Below are 27334 nucleotides of genomic sequence, written 5' to 3'. Positions count from 1 at the left end.
GTCAATGCACTCCACTGACGGTTGGGGTTAAAATCCACCCACATCACTCCTGTAGCACTTTGAAATTGCTGTTTGCCAGACCCCATCAGCTCCCTACGCTCATCAAAACTAAAGCCTGTTAACTGGAGCCACACTGACAAGTTCTCTTCGAGGTGTTGTTCCTCTGAGATTCTCACCCCAAACTTGGTCTGAGCTACACCGGGACTCTAAATTCAAAGATTTCCTTAAACCTAAACTCCCCACTTTCTGTCTGAATTCAGGATAATCTTCCCTATCAGCTTCTTTGTTCCCAAATGTACACCAACACCTGATACTGCACCCCAAAATCAACCCTGCGTCGAATGAGCATTGGTCAAGGCAACCATTGTGACTTTGTACTGTGAAAAGGTTTGTGCAAGCTTCACTAACGTGCATCAAAGCTACAGCAATGTAAGATTCAACAACACAACAACAGCAGTGCACTGATCCGCAAAACAGAGAACCGATAAATGACAAGTCAGGTGCATCGGTCCAAAGCACTGCCTCTCCCTCACCTCTCCTTGCCCTCGCTGTGTTACACCGACACAACTCAAGTTGTGTTGGTGTACAAGCATTGGCATAGCCAATAGGTCTCGCTTTTGGGACCTTATAAGTGTTTAGCCATGCAACAGTTGATGTTGTGGCGCCAAGGATATTCTACTGCATAACTAAATACTTATTATGTCCCAAAGGCGAGACCTATTGGCTATGCCAGTGCTTGATGTAAATTGGTCTTGAGTTTTCTCCTGAGTGCCTGTCTCATTTATTGACTTTGTGTGCACAAATGCTTATCACTACCCTCTTATAAACCAAAACTGCTTCCTCACACTGACACAAAAAGACCATTTGTTATTATTAATTTAAGCCCTGTAAGCCAATAAGGGGCATGTGGACTTTCTACATTGTGTACCTCATTTTGATATACTACGTAGAAAAACGGCTTCTAAGAGTGCAATTTTGGAAAACCATCATATGATACATCAGAGCATGTCTAGATCATTTAGGAATCGAGGAAAACTAGGATATAACAAAACCAGACTACCATTAATTGTGTTGTCCTTGACAAAAAAAATTCAAAACAAACTCACCGACGGCACCCACCATTTATTGCTGATGTACCCTAATGTGGTCGGAGCATATCTAGAGAATTCAGAACCCAAGGAAAGCCAGTATCCACTAAAGCAAGGCCATTTGATCTGCTACCATACATCTTGTTTTAAGGTAACTCCAAACCAAGCTCACAATGCTGAATTTATCTTCATAGCACAATATTCCACCGGCTTGATCTCCTATTAGGAAACGTTCACAGACATTCAAGGCCACAGTCTGCTGAGGAAAAGTTTAAAAACACACCTACGTAATTCCTTCTGCCACCCATCCATGTCAACCACATGTTATCAGCATTTATCTGTCACCACTGTTTTCTTTATACTGCCTCTACTGCAGCCTTGCAACAGGAGGTAGAAACATATATTTAAAACTTTCAGTAGGAACATTTGCTTCGGTGTGTTGTATTCATAAGTAAACTCCTTTTCAGATATTGTTTTAACATGTTATTTAGTTTGATTCCTGAAAATGGCCAGTTGGCTACTGTAAAAGATTAAAGATAATGGATCTCCCTAACATGTTGCTCCATGTTTGTTATAGCCCGAGGATGAAATGATTGTTGTTGGTCAGACAAATAGTGTATTGAACATCCAATATCGAAAACATGAGGAGAAAAATGAAAGAGTTCCCAAAGGAAAGCGGCGACGGCCAGCTTACAGAATCTTTGTAAAAGGGAAAGACTACATGCCAAAACAGGTAATTACCAGTGAAGGAACAGCGGAGACCTAAAGTAATAACTTTGAAAACATGAGACTGAACTTCATAGTACATGCATCATTAGCATTACTTAAATAATGTCTAACTTTATAGAATTCTAAATTGTAACCTATTGGTCTCAAATGTATATCATAAATACCTGGCTTGAAGACTGATGCATGTGTTCCCATAGTTTGTCTCTACCAGATGAGATGATAAATGCGAATTTTTCAAGCAAGTGGATACTACAGTGTTTTTCACATACCAGTCAGCCTCGGCCCCAGAATGCATTTATTTCCTAAGGTCCGAGTGTCAAAACCACATTGAACTGTCCCTCAAAGTGCTCTGGTTTACACAGTCTTAAAAATACAAACTCCACTTGCTAGGGTCCTCAAAAACTTTGAGCTGGCCTCAAAGTCTGGTTCTTATTACAATCTATCTACTGCTCACTACAAGCCGTTGCACATAATATGCTGCCTGCCTTTTAGGAGCATATAGCACAGTGCCACCTTAAGATGTCCTTTTGTCATGCCTGCTTTTCGCTTACAGAGAAGTACCTCAGAAGAGAGCAGGTTTCAGTCCCTTTGAACTTCTATTTGGGCATCCAGGAAGGGGACCAATGTGCTTAAGGAAGGCTGGGAGAGACCGCTCAAAGGGCCTAAACAAGACATTGTGGACTATGTACTAGGCCTTCTTTCAGGGATGGCAGAGTACATGGTAAAGCACCCAAAAACCCTGAGGCCGTCCAAGAGCTCCAGAAGCATTGGTATGACCAAAAATCTGCACTGGTGCGGTTCTAACCAGGGCAGAAGGTAAGTGTTTTGGAGCCTGTGGCACTTAGGACCCTCCAGAGCAAGTGGAGTGGTCACCACCCTATCCTTGAGAGGAAAGGTGAGGTCACCTACTTGGTTGACCTAGGCACTTGCAGGAGCCCTCACAGTGTCATCTATCTAATTTGCCTGAAGCCTTTCTATGACAGGGCTGATGTGGTCGTACTGAAGGTCACTGATGAGGATCAGGAAGCAGAGAGTGAACTACTCCCTGATCTCCTCTCCTGCAACCCAAAAGATGGGTCAGTAGATCGAGTTGTCTACTCAGACACCCTCTCTGCCCAACAGCAATCTGACTGCAGACAAGTACTGGAGCAGTCAGCTGAGCTCTTCTCCATAACCCCTAGTCCGAGTACTTGGTATACCCTTGATGTGGACACTGGAGACAATACACCTGTCAAAAACATAATATACAGACAGTCTGATCAAGTTTAGGAGAGCATCAGAGCCGTAGTCCGAAAGATGCTGGAATTGGGAATCCTTGAACTCTGTGAGAGGGGCATGGTCACGCTGTCGACTGTAATGGCCACACAGCAGTAAAGCTTCGGCACCGGCAGTCCTTACAGCCATTCATTGGGATCCTGCTTGTCTGATGGCAGCTCTCCTATCTCTGGCTCGGATGACTCCTATCCGCAGCAGTCCTATCGAATCGGCATAGCACAGTGACCGAGGACGGGTGCAGGCTGCCTTGACATGCCTCAGAGGCCCTGCAGTAACAGGGGCCGCGGGTTGGACTGAGGCTACCAAGCCTTGCGGGAGCCCTCCATCCACACCCCCTCCCTCCTGCCATCTCCTCTGAGGGTCCGTGCAGGCCTCCTCCGCCTCCCACCTTCATCTCCTGCCGGTGGTGTGCGCTCCTGCCGATGTCCTGGCTTTCTGCAAACAACTGATCCCCAATAAACCCTCATCAACCTGTACTAACCTAGAGCGATCACCTCCGGATCTCCTCATCTCTGCTTGTGCGGAACTCTTCCCACTGGACTGATGTGCTCCTAGTCCTCTCTACAAGCATTGTCATCTCCCTTTTCTTGTGACCACTGGCTGCTTGTTTCATTCTTAATCTGCCATATATGCATCTCAAAACGACCTTTTCCGTGGTAACCCTTATAGCTATGTACGCTGAAACGGATCTGGTTCTTCACTTAGGGCTTTGTTTGCTGCAGTGTTGCCCGCTCCCCTTGAAATACTCAATGATTCACATGCTGGGTTTTTTGCTTGTTTGCTGGGTTTCATTGGGATTTGCTAGTTTCTCCTGCCTACTGTGGTGGGACTGTTTTTTGTTTGCGTGTGTATTGTTTCTTGTTCTTTCTTTTGTTTTTGTAGTTTGTTGGATGAGACCACCTTTTGCCTCACACACACGTGACAAGACTTGCATGACTGCTCCTTTCACCTCACTGCTTGGGGTAGGAAACAGGTAGAGGAATTCATGTATATGAGGTGGAATATTCACAACCAGAATAATGCGCGGAAGGGCAAAGGGGTACAATCAAAATTCCATAGACGTGGTGTGAACATTCCCTTTTTACAAGAGACACAACTCCCTCTGCAATAATCCTCTATGTTTGTGACATCCTGGGGGGGTCCCATAGATTTTTTGACAGCTATAGCATGTACTTGTGAGAAAGTGACCTCTTCCTGCATGGTTGCCCCCACTTTTTAATGAACTGCTGATGTGCTTTGACTGAGTGTGCCCTGGGCTCCTGCCAATCGGGTACACAGGGCCTGTTCTTTCCCTAACACTGAATTGAAAGCTAAACTCAATTGTTATCTCTGGCCACAGGTCAGCTCCTGGTAAATTGTACCACAGGTACTGAGGGCACTGTGACCAGGGAAGACCTCTAAGGGCTGCCGTACTTATTGTGCCACCCTTAGAGGCACTGTACCTTTACAGACACCCACTGCCTTTGTAGGCTGCTTGTCTTGCAGAATAACATGAAGAGTCCAGTGCCATGCCTACAACCCTCTGCCCTGGCATAGATCAGTCACCCTCTAGCTGGGTGCACTATCCTGTGGTGAGGGTACAGGTGCATGAGCCCTGTACCCCTACAGTGTCTAAGTCCATTCTTAGACATTGTAAGTGCAGTTCTGCTATTAAGAGTATATGGTGCTGGGAGTTTGTCATTACAAACTCCACGTGTTATGAAGAACAAGGGAACCCAAATAAGGTTGGTCAGGGACCTTGGGTAATCAATTATTTCTAAAGCAAGTGGTCCCTAGACAAGGATTAATGAGAGTAAAACAATAAATATAGACCGAATCAGTACTATATGATACAGCTGTCCAGCCGGACAGATGTTTTTTTATATATATATTTGCTTAAATATACACAAAATTCAGCAAGAAACAAATAAAGTGGGACACAAGCCTGTATCCAACTTAGTAGGAAGGACGTACAACATGAACCAAAAAGGCTCAGGCAGAGTAAATTGTTTGTATGAGACATTTTGGTAGGACAAACAAATTATAGTGGAGACACCATTACACATAATAAGTATTAAATAAAGAGGTGTATATTGCATACAACAAGTCGACGGCATTTCGATCCCTACAAAAGATATAGGATCATCATCAGGACATTAACACTGGTATGCCTTTACGCAGGTAAAACCAGCCTTGATGTTCCTGCAACTTCTTCCAAATGCAAAAGTAGCTTTCCATGTTGCTAGTTTTTTAGTTGCAGGAGCACGCATAAACAAGCATCGTACAAGAACTAGGCATCTTATTCCTGAATATTGATTACTCTTTTATATCTTACTGATTTTAATATTCTTAACATTCTTGCATAATTTATTTTGTACATTGTGATTTTAGAGTTTTAAACAAAACATTGACTGTACTAATTTGTGTTCTGATGAAATGTTATGTATTAATGCTCGTTCTTTTATGATTTTTAATAATCGAATAAAGATAATTGGTATGCCTGTATACATTTTGCCTGTAATAAATAAAACCTAGGAGGGAATAAAGGAGGAAAATGGAAAAAGAGACTTATGAAAGTTAGTTTGGGCGAAAACAATTTGAAAACAACTTGGGTGCTGGTGAGGGCCGTGTATGTCAGACCAACATAAGAGGATCGCACGTGAGTACAATGATACAGGAGAAGTGAGCAGAATGTATACAATTTCTAAGTAGAAGTAAAAGAATTATGCAATAACTAGCAATATTTGCTAAAAGTCCTAGTCATACGCGTGCAGTGATAAAACGCGCAATACAGTAGAGTTTGGTGAGTGGTGAAAAGCCCGTGAAACTAGCGTAGTGCCAGTAAAGCACCGTTGTTGAAAGCAAAAATGGGCATGGGATTGCGTAAGTGAAACAAGGAATAATTTAAGAAGTGGCAAGCGCATGCACTGGTGAAGCGCGTGTGAAAACAGTGCCAGTGGGTAGAGTGCTTGAGGGAAGCTAGCAAAAGATAGTTAAAGTAATACCTAGATCCAGGTCAGAGTGACTTGGAGGAGGTTGTTTCAGGCGAAGACTGAGTAGAAGTCCAGGCCAAGTATAAGGAGAGTAAAGGATGCAGACAGCCACGGTCTGTGCAGTTGGATGCTGGGTCAGAGTCCACCTACATGAAAAATGTAATGTAGATCTAAGAGGATGGTAGGATTGGTGGGGCGCCGAAGGAGGAAAGGAGCTTACCTAATAAAGGCTGTAACAGCTTAAAGGAGACGTTTGAATTGTTCGCGCCGCAGAGCAGTCTCGAAATCAGAGTGGCCTAAATGAAGGAGAATGGCCAATTAAGAAGGGTGAGATCATGGTGGGCGGGACAGTACCAATTGCAGTCGCAACAAGGCTTACCTATTGAAGTGGGCTGCTGTATGTCAGTGACGGGAAGCCAGTAACCTGTGAACCGCGTCCGCGGTCTCTAGTGACCAAGAATGGGGTCGAGGCCAATCTAAATAAGTTTGTGGAGATTTAGTATTTAGGTAGTACGGATATGAGGCAAGGGGAATTGGGTGCAGGGCGTGCTTACCTGTGAACAACGTCTGTTACAGCATGTTTTGCCTGTTGGGATTGGGGTTATGAAGGAACAACTTACCGGTGAGGAGGCAGTTTAAATGGGCAGGGAGCTAATTGGATGATAAGGTCATGTGACAGAAGAAAATAAGGAAAATAAAGGACAGATTAGGTTATGTAAAGGAGGCAGCCATTTTGTAGTGGTAAGCGAGATAAGGAACTAATTGGATGATGAGGTCATGTGACAGAATCAAGAAATTACGCAAAATAAAGGACAGACAAGGTTACGTAAAGGAGGCAGCCATTTTGTAGTGGTGAATGAGAGAAGGAACTAATATAGTGTGAATGATAAGGAAGTGATAATTACACTTAGATTTATGCGAGACACTACATAAAGTCAGAAAGAGATGTAAGAAAGATTGAGGAAAAATAATTAACCACCAGGGGGTTTACAGAACAATTACTGATATTGTACAGAGGTGTTTGGAGTTATCAGAGAGAGGTGACAGAATGGCAAAGTAAGACAGGTTAAATTAACGTAGTCCAATCCTCAAGACGATTGATGCCAGTGTATGCTGCCAGTTCGTAAAATCCACTTGAGTTCCTCCTTGTTGAGAAACTGTGAGAGATCCATGCCTTTTGATAGCGGCTTGATAACACTGATGATGGTCCAACGGATGTCGTCCTCTGTATGGCCCGATGCCAGAAAATATTCCACAAGAGCAGCATTTGGTGTTCTGCAACGTAATCGGCTGCGATGTTGGCAGATCCTTATTCGTGCTTTTTGTGTGGTTTGGCCAATATAGATTTTATTTCAGGGGCATAGAATTACATATATAACATTGTAAGTGTTGCAGTTCGAAAAATCTTTCAATCCAATTTTGATTTTGCCAAAGACAAATTTCTTGCATTCAATAGTAAATTTTCATGCAATACAGTTACCACACTTGACATGCCCAGTGAGTGGGGCCAAGTCCCAATGGTCATTGAGTGTACCTGTGCGTGTTGAAGTTGGCAAGGCTGCTCTGACCAAATGGTCCTTTATTATATTTTTGTTCTTTTTAAATGCAAACAATGGGTGTTCCAGTTTCAATATGCCTGCATTGAAGACCTCCCAATGTCTAAGAATGCTTTTACGTATGGTATGTGAAACAGGGGAGAAGGTTGTAACACATTCTATTCGGGTCTGTGAGTATTTAGTTTTGGGTTCTAGGAGGCAATCACTTGGGCAATACCAGGCTCTTTTCAGGGGGTTGCAAACTAATCTGCGAAGGTAACCTCTTGCTGTCAATTTTTTACTTGGGACTTTGGCTTCACGGAAGTAATCCTCTTTCAGTGTACAGTTCCTTCTAATGCATAGGAACTGTGAGTAGGGTAGTGAGTCTCAGAGCACGTGGGTGACTGCTGTGGTATCTCGGGAGTGTGTTGCGTTCGGTGGGTTTCCTGAACTGACTTGTGATTAGTGTACCTTCTTTATGTTGGATGTTGAGGTCAAGGAATGGAATCGTGGTCTTGCTGTGTGGCAGCCTAACATTGAGCCCCTCACAGTTACTGTTTAGCCAATGAAGGAATTGTTTCATAGTAGTCTCCACGTCTTGCCAGATCATAAAAATATCATCAATCTCTCTCTTTCACACTAAAATGGCAGTGCGAAAGGATTCAATCGAAACAGAATCTATCTGGTCTCAAGGGAGTCCATATAAAGTATGGCCAGGTTGGGGGCAAAAACGGCCCCAATTGATGTCCCTTTAGTTTGCTGGTAATATTGGCCATCGAAGAAGAAGTAATTCCTTGTGAGTCAAATTTCCAAAAGTTGCAATATAAAGATGGTGGATACCGCATGAGGGCGGGGACGTGTACTGAGGATTTGTTCAATGTTCTGTGATTCATCTTTTTGGTGGATGTTTGTGTAAATCGACTCTACATCAAGAATGCATAGAGTGGGCGTGGCTTGCGACCAGGCAAGATGGCCGCAACTTAGGAGAGCTCCTAGACCCTTGAAACCCCTGCCGAAATCCGCATAGTTATCCTGCTCACTACAGACGCCTACTATGCAAAATCTCTCGCCGGAACACGTCCGCCCCACACAGAACTGACTGGCGTCCTCCACCACCCACTTCAGCCTGAGTTACACCGTGGTGAAATCTGCGGCCTATTCTTCCCGCCAGAGCCGGGGACTCAAGTAGCTCCGTGACCCGGGCGCCGGCACGACTGTGACTCGGACCGCTCCACTGTGCCACTACCAGATCACGGCAAACAGCGGGACCCACAGCGGCACGAACACAGACGACCGCGCAACTGTGCGTCTCGCCACGGGGGCCCACGTCTTTTAGACACTAACTGCGGTATCAGTGGACAGCAGGTACCCTATTCATCCAGCAGACAGGGGGAAATGGGTGACGGCCGGTGCAAGGCCTACTGAGATATAACGTCCGCCCCACACAGAACTGGCCGGCATCCTCCACGACCCACCTCAGCCTGAGTTCCACCGTGGTGAAATCTGCGGCCTATTCTTCCCGCCGAAGCCGGGGACTCCAGTAGCTCCGTGACCCGGGCGCCGGCACGACTGTGACACGGACCACTCTACTGTACCAATAACAGAACACGGCAAACAACGGGGCCTACAGCGGCACGAACACCGACGACAGCAGGTACCCTATACATACAGCAGACGGGGGGAAACGTGTGACGGCCGGTTTCAAGGCCTACTGAGATCTAACACCCCGAACCCTCCCCCCCCACCCCCGAAGGGTGTGGGGCGACCGCTGGTACAGGGGCTCAGTGACAGGGAGCCCCCCCCCATCCTGATAGCGCGCCCTAGCCCCCGGGGGAGACGCGGCAACAACCACAGCAAGACCGACAGCTGGAGGTGACCAGAAGGCAGCGTTTAAAGTAGAAAGTGGTGACCACCAGGCTTCAGGCCCGAGAGGGGGACACTATGAGTGGCAGAGGAGTGAAGGGTCACTCACAAGCCCCAAGGCTGGACATATTTGCCTATCAAAAAGAGGGCGCTGACGTGACGAAAGGGACTACGCCACACCCGCCCACACAATCATCGGCCCCCGGGGAGAGCCTGGAGAAATCACCTTAAAAGATGTTATGGCGACGCTACAAGTAATGCAGACCTCGATGGGCACAATATCTACAGATATTTCCTTCATGCGCGCAGATCTTGCTAAAGTGACAGACCGCCTAGGAGAAGTTGAAAAAACGACAGCGGAGCTCTCGGCGGAGACAGCGGACCTACAGAACAGATTGCGCACATTGGAACAAGACAACACAACGCTAAAAGCTAAGCTGGACGACCAGCAAGGTAGATCCAGACGCAATAATGTACGCTTGGTTGGCGTACCAGAGACGGCAGGGGACCCGGCCCTCGACCTCTTCGTGCAAGATCTTATCCAAAACCAGCTGAAGCCACGTGGATTGTCGAAGTACTTCTCGGTGGAGCGGGCCCACCGAATACCAGGAGGGAAGCCGCGCTCAGAGAAACCGCCACGTCCCATGGCGCGCATTGTTAATTTTCGTGACCGAGACGCCATCTTGCAAGCGGCAAGAATAGCCCCTCCGATAACGATCGAAAACTCGGAAGTCACCTTCTATCCGGACTACACAGCAGCGGTGGCACAGCAACGAAGGAGCTATGTGGAAGTCAAGCAGGAACTACGAAAAAGGGAACTCAAATACTCCATGATCTTCCGAGCACGACTTAGAGTAGAATCTGAGGGAAAGACATGGTTCTTCGAATCCCCAGGAGAGGCAAGAGACTGGCTAGAAGGCTGCCGGCCGGCAAGAGGCCCGAGAAACCGAGGGACACCCCGAGGGGCATCAGATGAAGGTACCCAACGACCGCCAGAGGAACGCTGAAAGGGGCTGGCATGAAGGACTATAGTGTGATGTTTTCCCTTTTTCCCTCTCAACCCTTTCTTCCCCTTTAAGTTATGTCATTCTTCTCTTGATTCCATGTTCTGAGAATGTACCTGTGAACATGATTCTCTTTGTGGCAGTTACCTGTGGCTGTTAATGGATGAGGTTTTATTAAACCCACTCTGCTTTGCTGAAACGTGTTTATCTACTTTTATTTCATTTAATTGAACAATATTATACTGGCGACGATCGGAAACGAAACAACCTCAACATAACAACACATCATCGGAGTTCCTGACCTGCCCCCCTCCTCCAGCGGCTGTTTTTGAAGATCTGAAGAGAAGCGAAGTCTTCCCAGCGGCAGCGGTGAAATTGACATAAGGGTGAGGAGAGCGGGAGGTTTCGTGTAAAAGATTTGGGACTTTAAATATATTTCTAAAGTCATTGCGCGATTTAAAGACAATCGTTATATGCTCGCGCTTTGCTCTCGTGCTCGGAGTTCCAGTCCAGTGACGTCAGCCTGCGTATCAAGCGCATGCGTTCCAGACGCGCTGACGTCACTCTACGTTTCATGTGAGCCGCGCTGCGGTTCATTAGAACGCGCTGACAAAGGGCTGCTTTAAAAAAAAAAAAGAACACGCTGAACGCGCTGAAACAGAACGTGCTGTACGGGCTGAATGAAAAGGGCATTTCATTTGAAAAGAACGCGCTGAAACAACGTCATAAAGAGCTAAAAGGAGAGCAGAGTTATACACAATGAACATTGTTCATCAGTAAAGGAAAAGTTTCAGAACAGAATGTACATTGTTAGTCTCTGAACTTTCAAGAAGATTGTTCTTTATTGTAACACATTCTATCCATTTAAACAAGCATTGGATAGCAAAACATTCAATTTCCACTACCTTATGAAATAAGATTAACCTCAAAAAAAAAATGGACTCTTATTTTCTTATTGTTTCTTTTCTCTCCACAAGTAAACATAGTTCTATCTAAGGAGAATTAACCTTAATAATAAGATATTAACTCATTATTTTAATTTTTAAAAAAAAAAAAAAAAAAAAAAGAGAGTGAGTTAAAAAAAAAAAAAATGCAGAATGTAACTCAGCCTGCATTTTTTCTTACAAGTCCAGGGGAGCCTAATGTTAAATGGAAAAAATGGAAAAAGATTTTCGCAAATTATGCTAGGGTTTGCGGAACCAACTTGAGTGCTGAAAGAAAACACTCACTTCTTCTTCATTGTCTAGGAGGTGAAGGACAGGATGTTCTTGAACATTTGCCAGAGTTATCAGCTGCGGAACAAAGAAACCTCAATGAATACGAAATTGCCATTGTACAACTTGACAGGCATTATCTACCTAGACTTAGCACCATCATGGAAAGGTACCATTTTGGTCTACGGGAACAGAAAAAGGATGAAACAGTAGAAGACTACGTATCTTCTTTGAGAAAACTTGCTTCCTCTTGCAACTTTGGACAAACACTTGATGAACGGATACGTGACCAGTTCGTCTTGAGATGTGCGCATGACGACATAAGAAAAGAATTATGGCTGAAGGATGAACCTCCTTTAGAAGAAGTTTTGACTATTGCTAAGCAAGTAGAGCATATGACAAGATGTGTTGGAGAACTAAAAAAAGAAAAGGAAAAGTCACCCGCTTCTGAGTCTAAGGACGAAGTAAAAGTTGATGAAACTGTATGTCAAGTGAAGAAAGTAGTGAATGTCACAAACAATGAGAGGAATGTTAAGTCTACTAATCCTCCTTTTTTTCTCCTCTAATAGCAGATTTTCTTGTTTTAGATGCGGACAAATTAATCATTTGGCTAACTCTCCTATATGTCCTGCATTGAAAGTAACATGCAATGTTTGTAATAAGAAGGGTCACTTTGCAAAGTTGTGCAGGAGCAAAACGTATAATGATGACAACTCAAGAAGGCGGTGGCCTCAACCTCAAGTAAGGTCGATTTGTTTTGAAGTTAAGGATGACAAAGCTGATCATCCCTCTCATTTAGTTAAAGTGGAAGGCACAATGATTAATCTAAAATTTGATTCCTGCTCAAGAATAACTATAATTGATGAAAAATTGTATAATAAGTTTTTTAGTAACAAAGTCAAGCTGTTTAAATGTGATATTTTACCGTTGGGGTACAGCGAGAAACCCATTGGAATGGTGGGTTATTTTATGGCAGAATTGGAACTGGGTTCAAGAATCACTGTAGGTAAAGTCTACGTGTCAAAGAAAGGTGATGCTCTTTTAGGTTGGTTAGATCAACGCTATTTAGGTGTGACTCTTGATCCAAATGCCACTCCCCAAGTCAGAATTCAAGAAATATCCAATCCTGTATGTGACAACATGAGTGATGAAGGGTTGTCTTTGTCTTTAGCCAAACAATTTCCTGGTGTTTTTAAAGAAGAGTTAGGGTGTCTGCGTGGGTACAAACACCATATTAAATTAAGAGCAAATGCTTCTCCTGTGGTGGCTAAAGTGAGAAGAATTCCTCTTGTGGAACAAGCAAAGGTTCAGGAAGAACTTGACAAGCTTGTAAAAAATAATATTATTGAACCTGTGGAGGCAACTGAGTGGCTTGCTCCCGTAGTTATTGCAAAGAAACCCACTGGCGAAATTCGCCTTTGCATTGATCTAAGAGCTCTTAATAGGGAAGTAGTTGTGGATAGGTTTCCCCTTCCCAACATAGATGAGATAGTCAGCACTTTAGAAGGAGCAAAGTTTTTCACCACTCTTGATTTAGCTTCCGCTTACCATCAGGTAGAGTTGGATACTTGTTCACAAGACCTTACTGCCTTTATTACACCGATGGGCACATTTAAGTTTAAGAGAATGCCTTTTGGCCTCGTCTCTGCTGCCTCAGTTTTCCAACGAATCATGGCCAAGATTTTAAGAGGTTTGTCAGGTGTCAAGTGTTATCAAGATGATTTGCTAATCTATGGAAGTAGTGTTCTTGAACATGATTGTCGTGTGTCTGATGTTTTGAAACGGTTAGATAGTGCTGGTATGACTTTGAAAAGAACCAAATGCAAATTTAGAGTTCGTGAAGTCAATTATCTAGGTCATTGTATCACTGGAGTTGGTGTTTTCCCAAAGAAAGAACTTGTTGAGTCTATTGGCAAAGTTAAAGAACCGACTTGTAAGGAAGAACTTCTCTCGTTCTTAGGCATGGTAGAATTTTATGGGAAGTTCATTCCCAATTTTGCTGACAAAACACACAACTTGAGGAAGCTGACCGCAAAGAATGCTGTATATAATTGGTCTCCTGAATGCAAGTGTGAATTTGAAAGTATAAAAAAAGAGTTGAGCAAGGCCCCTTCTCTTCATGCGTTTGTTCCGGGCCTTCCTACTGTGATGTTCACTGATGCAAGTGATAAGGGCCTAGGTGCCGTGTTGGTCCAGAAGAGGGATGGTAAGGATTATCTTATTTGTTGTTCTTCCCGTTGCCTTAAAGGGTCGGAGTCAAATTACTCCGTAATAGAGAAGGAATCACTTGCAATTTTCTGGGCCTTGAGAAAGTTTAGGAATCTTATTTGGGGAACGAAAGTATGTGTGCTGTCTGATCATAAGCCTTTGAGAGAGGTGTTTTCTAAGAAGGGTCTTGATGCCATCTCCTCAAGGATCAGGAAGTGGATTGTTTCTTTGCAAGAATTTGAATTTGAGGTAGAGTACATTCCTGGTATTGCTAACAGGTCAGCTGATTGTTTATCTAGATTGGTTGACAGTGAGAACGTTGATCCTGATGATTTTTGTGAACTTGATGAGGGTACTAATGTGTGTGAAATAACAGATGGCGCAATTGATGAGAATGAGTGGAGGATGGAGTTGGGAAATGATGATGAGATTTCTCATGTTATGCAGTCTTTAATGAATAAGTCTCGTTTGTCCAAACCTTGGTTGTTAGTTTCGGATGAACTCTCTGTATATAATGGTCTTTTGACTAGAGGTACTAAACTTGTTCCTCCCTCTTCTCTTAGAAATAAGTTGTTAGCTCTTGCTCATTGTGGTCATTTGGGAATCGTAAAAACCAAAGAGTTTCTACGTATGCAATTTTGGTGGCCAGGCATGGATCTTGAGATCGAAAGGATGGTTAGAGAGTGTCCGGAGTGTTGTTCGAGCGATAAGATTCTGAAGACCAAACAAATGCCTATGGTTAAGAGGGCCTTACCTGGTCATCCTTGGGATGAGGTAGCTATTGACATTGTGGGTCCTTTATCTGGGATTGCTGATACTCCCTATCTCATTGTTTTGATTGATCTCTATTCGAGATGGATTGAAGTTTCTGCTGTCAGAGAAATTACCTCTGATTCCATCATTAAGTTCTTGGAACCACTGTTTAGTAAAGAAGGTTTTCCAAATAGTCTTTTATCCGACAATGGCCCCCAATTCTGTTCCTCTGTCTTTGTTGAGTTTCTTAAAAAAGGTGGGGTTGTCCATAAGAAGTGTTCATTATATCACCCTGAGACTAACGGTGCTGTTGAGAGGGTCAATAAGACTCTGAAGGAGTCAATTCAACTTGCCCGTGCCTCTGGTCTGAATTGGAAATCCACTCTCCAAGACAGGATAAATACTTATCGATTTGTTCCTCATTCTTCTACTGGGAGGTCTCCTTTTGAACTATTTAAAGGTCGAATTCCTAATACTTTGTTGTGTCCCGGGTGGATGTGTCTTAACAAAGGTCTAGTTGATAATGACATAGGTGAGTGGAGGGCAAGAGAACTGTCCAAGCAGGATGCACGTAAAATATATTTTGACAAAAAGAAAAGTGTGTGTTCTCAGGATATCAAGGTCGGTGATCTTGTAAAAATAAAGACTCCAGTTGGACGCAAACCATGGTCCAAATATACTGACGTTAGAGCAGTTATCAAGGTATTTAAAAATGCTGTAAAGACAGAAGATGGTAGAATCTGGAACAAGAGTCGTGTTGTGCTTGTTAATCCTAATTCTCTTGTGGATTCTTCTTGTTGTGATACTGCTTTGTGCAATAATTTCCTTCCTTCCTCCGATTCTCAATTTAACAGGTTATCCTCACCTCCTACAAGAAGTCAAAGAGTTCGTAGCGCTCCATATCATTTGAAAGACTATGTTTAGTCTTCCTTGTTCTTTTGTTTGCATTGCTTAATTTAGTTTGCTTCTTCCTTTTGTAAAGAAGGGAGATGTGTGATGTTTTCCCTTTTTCCCTCTCAACCCTTTCTTCCCCTTTAAGTTATGTCATTCTTCTCTTGATTCCATGTTCTGAGAATGTACCTGTGAACATGATTCTCTTTGTGGCAGTTACCTGTGGCTGTTAATGGATGAGGTTTTATTAAACCCACTCTGCTTTGCTGAAACGTGTTTATCTACTTTTATTTCATTTAATTGAACAATATTATATATACCATACCCAAGAGGATACAAAGGGAGTGGCATACCCTGTACTGGTGTCAACGCTGCAGTCCGTGCAGGACGGACAGCCACCAACAAGTGGGTGGGGGTTACACAATATACTTGAAATGGGCCAAGACTTTGAGTGGCCACAACTGAACACTTTGCGAAGACGGCGAGAGGTAGGACTTATCGGACCTAATACACACTTGTGGGCCTGAATCCGAATGGGGGACTCTGAAGGGTAGGCGAGGTCTCATCCTCCCGGGTTATGCAAGTTTCAAGGGAATGTAAGCGCTCTGCTCAGTTGGGGAGGTGGATAGGTTTGACTCCACCGGGCAGGGAGGCAGGGTGGGGGGTAGGGGGTTCTTTCAGTTTCACATCGGGGGGGAGGCAGGGAGGAGGGTAAGGGTTTTGGGCTTCAAAAGTTCTAGTTAATTATGTTACCAGTTGATTGCTCTTCAATCTCTCCATGAATGCATATCGCTGACACCATGGGATACATTTGAACGTACACACAGTCTAGGTCAAGCACTCTGTTTGCCTCCCACGCACTTCTTCTTGCTTGTATTGCTGTTTGCTACGTCAGCGACTCTGACATTAAACACACTGGTGAGCCCTGCGAGGGCTGATGTAAACTCTACCTCAATGCAGTACAGTGATAAAATTATAAGTTCGCACGCGACCTTCACACACTATGGCAGATAACGGAATACCGGGACAATATTCCCAAATGGCCAAAATGGCATCTCCCCACCTAAAAATCATCTCCTGGAATGTAAATGGACTGGGGCACAAAATCAAGAGGACTGGTCCTACAGTTCCTAAAACGGAGGGCCCCGGCAGTGGCTATACTCCAAGAGACCCACTTGATGGGATCAGCCTGTAAGGCACTGAATCGTTGGGGCTTTAAAATGGCTGTGCATGCAGAGTTCTCCTCGGGATCACGCGGGGTTGGTATACTGATACACAAAAGCTACCCACTGATAATTAAAGAATCATGGACGGACGAACAGGGACGCTTCGCGGCCATAGCCTGTCAATGGGACGGAGTCAATTATAACATACTCTCTGTATATATTCCCCCGGCACTGCACCAAAGCGCATTCCGAGACCGCGGCAAGTTCTTGCTCGATCTCCCTGAGGGGGAACTAATTTTAGGAGGAGATTTTAATGCAGTAATAGACACGTCCATTGATCGCAATCCTCCCAGGGACCCTACTAGACCCAATCAGAACTTTAAGGAATTCCTAGATGCTATAGGACTGACAGACATATGGAGACTTAAGCACCCCACAGAGCGACAATACACGTTCCACTACGGCGCACACAACAGTCTCTCCCGCATAGACTACATGCTGACACTAGCGGTCTCTCCTGAGAAAGTAACAGCGATAGAACACCTACCGAGAGGGATCTCGGATCTCTCCCCGATTCAACTCATTTACACGACACACCTCCGCAGACGACAGAGACTCTACCCTATTTTTCCAGGTTATCTGAAGAATCATAAAATAGCGAAGGCACTAGCAACCGCCACTGACCACTACTTCGTAGAGAACCTGACATCTGTAGACTCACCCTCCATCCTTTGGGAGGCATACAAAACAGTGATTAGAGGGCAGGCTATCTCAACGATCACCAGACATAAAAGGGAACACAGAGAAAACCTCGACTTATTAGAAGTAGAAGTGCAGAGAGCGGAAACGGCCCATGCATTGGACCCTACCGCGGCAACCACCCATACCCTAGCAATGGCATCCCAAGAATTTAAAGCTTACGCAGAAGATATGGCAAAAACCAGATACACAGATACATTGCACAGAGTATACGAGTTAGGAGATAAAACGGGGTAAATACTTGCATGGTTAGAACGGAGGGAAAACGCAAACAGATGGATAGCCCAAATCACGCTAGCGGAGGGCTCCACAACCACTCATCCCCAACTGATAGTAGAAGAACTGGCCACCCACTATGAAAAGATATATACCCCACAGGGCACGATGACCGACTAGGATTGCAGGGGCTTTTTAGACACCATACCACTGACAACACTCTCACCAGAAGACATGCTCACACTAGAAGAGGACTTAGCACTGGAAGAGGTGGTGAAGGCACTGGCAGCACTCCACACTGGAAAGGCGATGGGGCCAAATGGTCTTCCGATAGAGCTCTTCAAACGACTCGCACAATAGGTTACTCCTCATATCCTCTCCATGTACAATGACTGCCTGATACAAGGTACACTCTCTCGAGATCAGAGACTAGCGACTATCGTGGCCATTCATAAACCAGGGAAGCCTCCGGAACTGACGTCCTCATACCATCCGATATCGTTAATGAACGCTGATACCAAAGTTTTGGCAAAGCTGCTAGCACTCCGGCTACAACCGCATCTCACGACTTTGGTCCATCCGGACCAGTCCGGCTTTATGCCTGGGCGCAATACCTCCCTCAATTTACGACGTCTTAATGGGGTGCTGCACCGCATTCCTCAGCTGCAGGAGGATGCGGCCATTCTATCCTTAGACGCCACAATGGCATTTGACCTTGTTGAGTGGCCATTCCTATATGCAGTACTTCAAAAGATGGGGTTCGGACCCAAATTCTGCGGTTGGGTTAAATTGTTATACACGGCACCTCTGGCCCAAGTAGTGGCTAATGGCCATATTTCCAGGGAATTCGAACTGGGGCGTGGAACACGACAAGGATGCCCGTTGTCCCCGCTTCTTTTTGCGCTTATATTAGAACCGCTAGCGACTAAAATTCGGACCGAGCCACTCATCCGCGGGATTACGTGGGAGCAGGGCTGGGAAGATCGCATATCACTTTATGCTGATGATGTTTTGATATACCTGATGTCCCCCACAGAGTCCGTACAGGCCCTAATGATCATACTCGCGGCATATGGAGAGGTTTCAGGATACACCATAAACTGGGCAAGATCACTATTATATTTATTACGCGGCCGACTACCGACACTACCCTCTAACTGCACATTACAAACAGTGACTAGAGGATTCAAGTATTTGGGTATATACGTCACCCCGCAACACTCCATATTCATAGACGAAAATTTAATGAAACCCCTGCAACGACTCAAGTTGGATGTCATACATTGGAGATCACTCCAGTTGACGCTCTTGGGTAGAACCGCACTTTTCAAAATGCTGGCACTCCCCAGATTCCTCTATGCGCTCCACAACACCCCCTTCCCGGTCCCTCTTTCCTATTTCAAGGCTATTGACGCGGAAATATCCTCCTTGATGTGGGATGGGAAACCAGCCCGTATAGCACAAGCCAAACTGGTACGTAGCTGGTACGACGGGGGCATAGCATTGCCAAATGTCAAACTCTATTATTGGGCAGTACAGTTGATGGTTGTGAACCAATGGTTACATGCTCCACAATCCAGCATACAGACTCGATAGAAGCATGCTTCCCGTGGATCACTTGATGAAGGCCCTCTACACGAACAAAAAACGACATTTACTTACAGGCCCTACGGCTCACACGATCAAAATTTGGCATACGGCACAGAGGGCCCTGGGGTGGGAGGGAGTGCTCACGCTGGCTACCCCCCTCTGGGAAACAAGCCGCCTAGGTACATTGGCTAATACCAAGGGCTTCAGGCAATGGGACCTCATTGGTATAACAAAAATAGGGCATCTATGGATCAAGGGAGAGGTCATACCGTTTGCTGGCCTGCGAAAGAAATATGGAATGGCAGACACTGAACTATACCGATACATTCATATCCGCCATGCACTGCAAAGTGCAATCCCACCAGGCACTAAACTAGCTGAGTCATCTCCCCTTGAAGATAGACTACTCACTGACTATTTAGACAAGAAAGCTATTTCTCTAACATATCGGAAACTAGTGAACAATCTTCCAGACCCTATGGTTGTCCTACGCAGTAAATGGGAGGTAGAGCTGGGAGACAGAGAGGACGCAGATTGGATGGATGCACTAGCATCGGCTAGAGAGGCGGCTATCCCATCACAGCTGAAATTAATACGACTCAAAGTACTGCATCGCGTGTGCTACTCACGCACCCTACTCCACAAGTTGGGATGGGTGCTAGATCCACTCTGTTTAAGAGGTTGCGGAATGGCGGGAACATACTTTCATACCATATGGGAATGCCCTAAAATACAAACATACTGGGAGCACATACTGACTGAAATATCAATGGTGGGTGAAGCAGATGTCCAGGTAGATTGGCCATTGCAAAAAGGAACATTGCTAAAAATTGGGGGTCGGGGATAATGCCCACACAGCTACAGTGGGAAAATGACATGGACATGGCAATGGTGGCAGAGAGGGCGGTCTATACACATAGGGGATATCCCAAGAAATGGTCCAAAATTTGGGAGAAATGGAATGAATCCCGGGGACACATTTGCGAACCACCGCAGCCGTCGACTGACCGTGAGGGTAGCCCATGAACCCCAGACGTGCTTGTGATGAATAACTAAGATAGCTGGAAGGGGTTGCCAGGGAAAGGAGGGATGTCCCGACAATATTCCTTTTTCACTGCCAAAATAAGCTGTACTAGCTGCATTACATATGTACTACTGTGTGGGATACTCTCATATATCATACCCAAACACCATGTGGCATAATTGTAATGCAGTGGGAAGATGTCTGGGAGGGGTGGGGGGACAGCGATCATTATTTATGTTACTAGATGTGGCTTGCACTGGATCATCCGGAACATGGTGAAATATATATTATATGATGTATTCCTTAACTACCAATGGAGAGAAATGTTATGAGTTGTTGATAATTATTGACACAAATGTATGATTCGGATGCACAAATGCCAATAAAAAGTTTAATAAAAAAAGAATGCATAGAGTGTCAGAGGCTGGGTCAAATGGGTAATTTTCAACAAAATTAATCATTGCCATGCTATCACAGATGTAACATTCAGTTATCGGAACAAATTCCCTAATGAAGAAGTCTACATATTGGCCGAGCGGTTCTAAAATAGAGCCACAGCCTGAAACTATGGGGTGGCCGGGTGTATTTTTGTGTATTTTGGGTAAAGTATAGATTATTGGCGTACGGGGTGACTTGGTATTAAGAAACTGATGCTCAAGTTTACTCAGAAATCCTTGTTCTAAACGCTCATCAGTCGCTTGAAGGATCATATTTTGAAGTTCTCTGGTGGGATTAGTAGGCAATTTACAATAGTGGTCGGTGTTTGCCAATTGTCTGTGTATTTCACTTTTGTAGAAGTCTATTTCTTGAAGAACTATTCCACCCCTTTTGTCAGCTGGTTTGATGACCAGAGTCTCATTAGATTTTAATGTGGTCAGTGCTGCTTTCTCTTCCAATAAGATATTATATGGAATGAAGCGACGTAAAGTTTCAAATTGTGCGATGTCCTGGAGTACCATTTCTTCAAATGTAAGTATTTCAGCAGGAACCATGTTTGAGAAGGGTGAAAAAGTGGAGGGTGGTCGTAATGGAGTATTAGGCAAATGAGTGGGTTTAGGATTGAGCAAGAAATAGCTATGCAGTCTTATTTTGCGAAAGAATCTCAGTAATTCGGTTTGTAAATCCAAAAAGTTGGGATGGGTTGCGGGAACAAATGACAAACCCTTACTTAATAGTGATTCTTCAGGGTCTGACAGTTGGTGATTAGAGAGGTTAAAGATGGGTATCAGCGAATTGTCGCTCATATTTGTTATTATATTTGGGTTGGTTACCACTGGTAGTATTTGTGACCAGGCCAAGGCCAACCTCAACCCCCAAAGAGAGGCTGGGTCAAACAGCAACAATGCTGGTACAACATACCAGGAAACGCCAGACACGTCACAAATAATACCAGTGGTAGCCAACCCAACGGACCCCTCTGGCCTGGACTTCTACTCGGTCTTCGCCTGAAACAAATCTCCTCTAAGTCACTCTGACCTGGATCTAGGTATTACTTTAACTATCTTTTGCTCGCTGCCCTCAAGCACTCTACCCACTGGCACTGTTTTCACACGCGCTTCACCAGTGCATGCGTTTGCCACTTTTTAAATTATTCCTTGTTTCGCTTACTCAATCCCACGCCTATTTTGCTTTCAATACCGGTTCTGTACTGGCACTCCGCTAGTTTCGCGGGTATTTCACCACTCGCAAGCTCTCCATCGTATTGCACGTTTTATCACTGCACACATAGGACTATGACTTTTAGCAAATATTGCTCGTTATTGCATAATTCTTTTACTCTTGCTTCGCAATTTTCATATGTTCTGCTCACTTCTCTGGGATTATTCTACTCATGTGCGATCATATTACGTTGGTCTGACATACACTGCTCTCACCAGCACCCAAGTTGTTTTAAAATTGTTTTCGCCCAAACTAACTTTCTTATGTCTCTTTTTCTTTTTTCATCCTTTATTCCCTCCTACGGTTGTATTTATTACAGGCAAAATGTATACAGGCATACCATTATTAATGTCCTGATGATGATCCTATATCTTTTATAAGGATCGAAATGCCGTCGACTTGTACGCCATATACACCTCTTTATTTAATACTTAGTATGTGTAATTGTGTCTTCACTATAATTTGTTTGTCCTACCAAAATGTCTCATATAAACAATTTACTCTGCCTGAGCCTTTTTGTTTCATGTTGTACGTCCTTCCCACTAAGTTGGATACAGGCCTGTGTCCCACTTTATTTGTTTCTTGCTGAATTTTGTGTATATTTAAGCAAATATATATAAATAACACCTGTACGGCTGGACAGCTGTAAAATATAGTACTGATTGTGTCTATATTTATTGGTTATTCTCATTAATCCTGGTCTAGGGACCACTGACTTTAGAAATAATTACAAACACCACAGCACCATATTGGCTACACTGAAAACTGAGAAGTTTGGTATCATACAGCAGACGGGGGGAAACGTGTGACGGCCGGTTTCAAGGCCTACTGAGATCTAACACCCCGAACCCTCCCCCCCCACCCCCGAAGGGTGTGGGGCGACCGCTGGTACAGGGGCTCAGTGACAGGGAGCCCCCCCCCCATCCTGATAGCGCGCCCTAGCCCCCGGGGGAGACGCGGCAACAACCACAGCAAGACCGACAGCTGGAGGTGACCAGAAGGCAGCGTTTAAAGTAGAAAGTGGTGACCACCAGGCTTCAGGCCCGAGAGGGGGACACTATGAGTGGCAGAGGAGTGAAGGGTCACTCACAAGCCCCAAGGCTGGACATATTTGCCTATCAAAAAGAGGGCGCTGACGTGACGAAAGGGACTACGCCACACCCGCCCACACAATCATCGGCCCCCGGGGAGAGCCTGGAGAAATCACCTTAAAAGATGTTATGGCGACGCTACAAGTAATGCAGACCTCGATGGGCACAATATCTACAGATATTTCCTTCATGCGCGCAGATCTTGCTAAAGTGACAGACCGCCTAGGAGAAGTTGAAAAAACGACAGCGGAGCTCTCGGCGGAGACAGCGGACCTACAGAACAGATTGCGCACATTGGAACAAGACAACACAACGCTAAAAGCTAAGCTGGACGACCAGCAAGGTAGATCCAGACGCAATAATGTACGCTTGGTTGGCGTACCAGAGACGGCAGGGGACCCGGCCCTCGACCTCTTCGTGCAAGATCTTATCCAAAACCAGCTGAAGCCACGTGGATTGTCGAAGTACTTCTCGGTGGAGCGGGCCCACCGAATACCAGGAGGGAAGCCGCGCTCAGAGAAACCGCCACGTCCCATGGCGCGCATTGTTAATTTTCAGGACCGAGACGCCATCTTGCAAGCGGCAAGAATAGCCCCTCCGATAACGATCGAAAACTCGGAAGTCACCTTCTATCCGGACTACACAGCAGCGGTGGCACAGCAACGAAGGAGCTATGTGGAAGTCAAGCAGGAACTACGAAAAAGGGAACTCAAATACTCCATGATCTTCCGAGCACGACTTAGAGTAGAATCTGAGGGAAAGACATGGTTCTTCGAATCCCCAGGAGAGGCAAGAGACTGGCTAGAAGGCTGCCAGCCGGCAAGAGGCCCGAGAAACCGAGGGACACCCCGAGGGGCATCAGATGAAGGTACCCAACGACCGCCAGAGGAACGCTGAAAGGGGCTGGCATGAAGGACTATACCATACCCAAGAGGATACAAAGGGAGTGGCATACCCTGTACTGGTGTCAACGCTGCAGTCCGTGCAGGACGGACAGCCACCAACAAGTGGGTGGGGGTTACACAATATACTTGAAATGGGCCAAGACTTTGAGTGGCCACAACTGAACACTTTGCGAAGACGGCGAGAGGTAGGACTTATCGGACCTAATACACACTTGTGGGCCTGAATCCGAATGGGGGACTCTGAAGGGTAGGCGAGGTCTCATCCTCCCGGGTTATGCAAGTTTCAAGGGAATGTAAGCGCTCTGCTCAGTTGGGGAGGTGGATAGGTTTGACTCCACCGGGCAGGGAGGCAGGGTGGGGGGTAGGGGGTTCTTTCAGTTTCACATCGGGGGGGAGGCAGGGAGAAGGGTAAGGGTTTTGGGCTTCAAAAGTTCTAGTTAATTATGTTACCAGTTGATTGCTCTTCAATCTCTCCATGAATGCATATCGCTGACACCATGGGATACATTTGAACGTACACACAGTCTAGGTCAAGCACTCTGTTTGCCTCCCACGCACTTCTTCTTGCTTGTATTGCTGTTTGCTACGTCAGCGACTCTGACATTAAACACACTGGTGAGCCCTGCGAGGGCTGATGTAAACTCTACCTCAATGCAGTACAGTGATAAAATTATAAGTTCGCACGCGACCTTCACACACTATGGCAGATAACGGAATACCGGGACAATATTCCCAAATGGCCAAAATGGCATCTCCCCACCTAAAAATCATCTCCTGGAATGTAAATGGACTGGGGCACAAAATCAAGAGGACTGGTCCTACAGTTCCTAAAACGGAGGGCCCCGGCAGTGGCTATACTCCAAGAGACCCACTTGATGGGATCAGCCTGTAAGGCACTGAATCGTTGGGGCTTTAAAATGGCTGTGCATGCAGAGTTCTCCTCGGGATCACGCGGGGTTGGTATACTGATACACAAAAGCTACCCACTGATAATTAAAGAATCATGGACGGATGAACAGGGACGCTTCGCGGCCATAGCCTGTCAATGGGACGGAGTCAATTATAACATACTCTCTGTATATATTCCCCCGGCACTGCACCAAAGCGCATTCCGAGACCGCGGCAAGTTCTTGCTCGATCTCCCTGAGGGGGAACTAATTTTAGGAGGAGATTTTAATGCAGTAATAGACACGTCCATTGATCGCAATCCTCCCAGGGACCCTACTAGACCCAATCAGAACTTTAAGGAATTCCTAGATGCTATAGGACTGACAGACATATGGAGACTTAAGCACCCCACAGAGCGACAATACACGTTCCACTACGGCGCACACAACAGTCTCTCCCGCATAGACTACATGCTGACACTAGCGGTCTCTCCTGAGAAAGTAACAGCGATAGAACACCTACCGAGAGGGATCTCGGATCTCTCCCCGATTCAACTCATTTACACGACACACCTCCGCAGACGACCGAGACTCTACCCTATTTTTCCAGGTTATCTGAAGAATCATAAAATAGCGAAGGCACTAGCAACCGCCACTGACCACTACTTCGTAGAGAACCTGACATCTGTAGACTCACCCTCCATCCTTTGGGAGGCATACAAAACAGTGATTAGAGGGCAGGCTATCTCAACGATCACCAGACATAAAAGGGAACACAGAGAAAACCTCGACTTATTAGAAGTAGAAGTGCAGAGAGCGGAAACGGCCCATGCATTGGACCCTACCGCGGCAACCACCCATACCCTAGCAATGGCATCCCAAGAATTTAAAGCTTACGCAGAAGATATGGCAAAAACCAGATACACAGATACATTGCACAGAGTATACGAGTTAGGAGATAAAACGGGGTAAATACTTGCATGGTTAGAACGGAGGGAAAACGCAAACAGATGGATAGCCCAAATCACGCTAGCGGAGGGCTCCACAACCACTCATCCCCAACTGATAGTAGAAGAACTGGCCACCCACTATGAAAAGATATATACCCCACAGGGCACGATGACCGACTAGGATTGCAGGGGCTTTTTAGACACCATACCACTGACAACACTCTCACCAGAAGACATGCTCACACTAGAAGAGGACTTAGCACTGGAAGAGGTGGTGAAGGCACTGGCAGCACTCCACACTGGAAAGGCGATGGGGCCAAATGGTCTTCCGATAGAGCTCTTCAAACGACTCGCACAATAGGTTACTCCTCATATCCTCTCCATGTACAATGACTGCCTGATACAAGGTACACTCTCTCAAGATCAGAGACTAGCGACTATCGTGGCCATTCATAAACCAGGGAAGCCTCCGGAACTGACGTCCTCATACCATCCGATATCGTTAATGAACGCTGATACCAAAGTTTTGGCAAAGCTGCTAGCACTCCGGCTACAACCGCATCTCACGACTTTGGTCCATCCGGACCAGTCCGGCTTTATGCCTGGGCGCAATACCTCCCTCAATTTACGACGTCTTAATGGGGTGCTGCACCGCATTCCGCAGCTGCAGGAGGATGCGGCCATTCTATCCTTAGACGCCACAATGGCATTTGACCTTGTTGAGTGGCCATTCCTATATGCAGTACTTCAAAAGATGGGGTTCGGACCCAAATTCTGCGGTTGGGTTAAATTGTTATACACGGCACCTCTGGCCCAAGTAGTGGCTAATGGCCATATTTCCAGGGAATTCGAACTGGGGCGTGGAACACGACAAGGATGCCCGTTGTCCCCGCTTCTTTTTGCGCTTATATTAGAACCGCTAGCGACTAAAATGCGGACCGAGCCACTCATCCGCGGGATTACGTGGGAGCAGGGCTGGGAAGATCGCATATCACTTTATGCTGATGATGTTTTGATATACCTGATGTCCCCCACAGAGTCCGTACAGGCCCTAATGATCATACTCGCGGCATATGGAGAGGTTTCAGGATACACCATAAACTGGGCAAGATCACTATTATATTTATTACGCGGCCGACTACCGACACTACCCTCTAACTGCACATTACAAACAGTGACTAGAGGATTCAAGTATTTGGGTATATACGTCACCCCGCAACACTCCATATTCATAGACGAAAATTTAATGAAACCCCTGCAACGACTCAAGTTGGATGTCATACATTGGAGATCACTCCAGTTGACGCTCTTGGGTAGAACCGCACTTTTCAAAATGCTGGCACTCCCCAGATTCCTCTATGCGCTCCACAACACCCCCTTCCCGGTCCCTCTTTCCTATTTCAAGGCTATTGACGCGGAAATATCCTCCTTGATGTGGGATGGGAAACCAGCCCGTATAGCACAAGCCAAACTGGTACGTAGCTGGTACGACGGGGGCATAGCATTGCCAAATGTCAAACTCTATTATTGGGCAGTACAGTTGATGGTTGTGAAC

At 45.5% G+C, this 27334-nt stretch overlaps 1 protein-coding gene across 1 annotated transcript in view; it reads left to right on the top strand.

Annotated features, from left to right (window-relative positions):
• The window catches only part of UTP15 (UTP15 small subunit processome component), a 234365-nt gene that overhangs the window by 117520 nt on the left and 89511 nt on the right, over positions 1–27334 (top strand). The window contains exon 9 of the mRNA XM_078675269.1: positions 1666–1821. Coding sequence (XP_078531395.1) covers positions 1666–1821 — 156 coding nt within the window. The remainder of the gene's footprint in view (positions 1–1665; positions 1822–27334) is intronic.

Source organism: Lissotriton helveticus, chromosome 2_1 (assembly GCF_964261635.1).
Source record: "Lissotriton helveticus chromosome 2_1, aLisHel1.1, whole genome shotgun sequence".
Lineage (NCBI taxonomy): Eukaryota > Metazoa > Chordata > Amphibia > Caudata > Salamandridae > Lissotriton > Lissotriton helveticus.
This window is presented reverse-complemented; position numbering and strand designations above follow the sequence as displayed.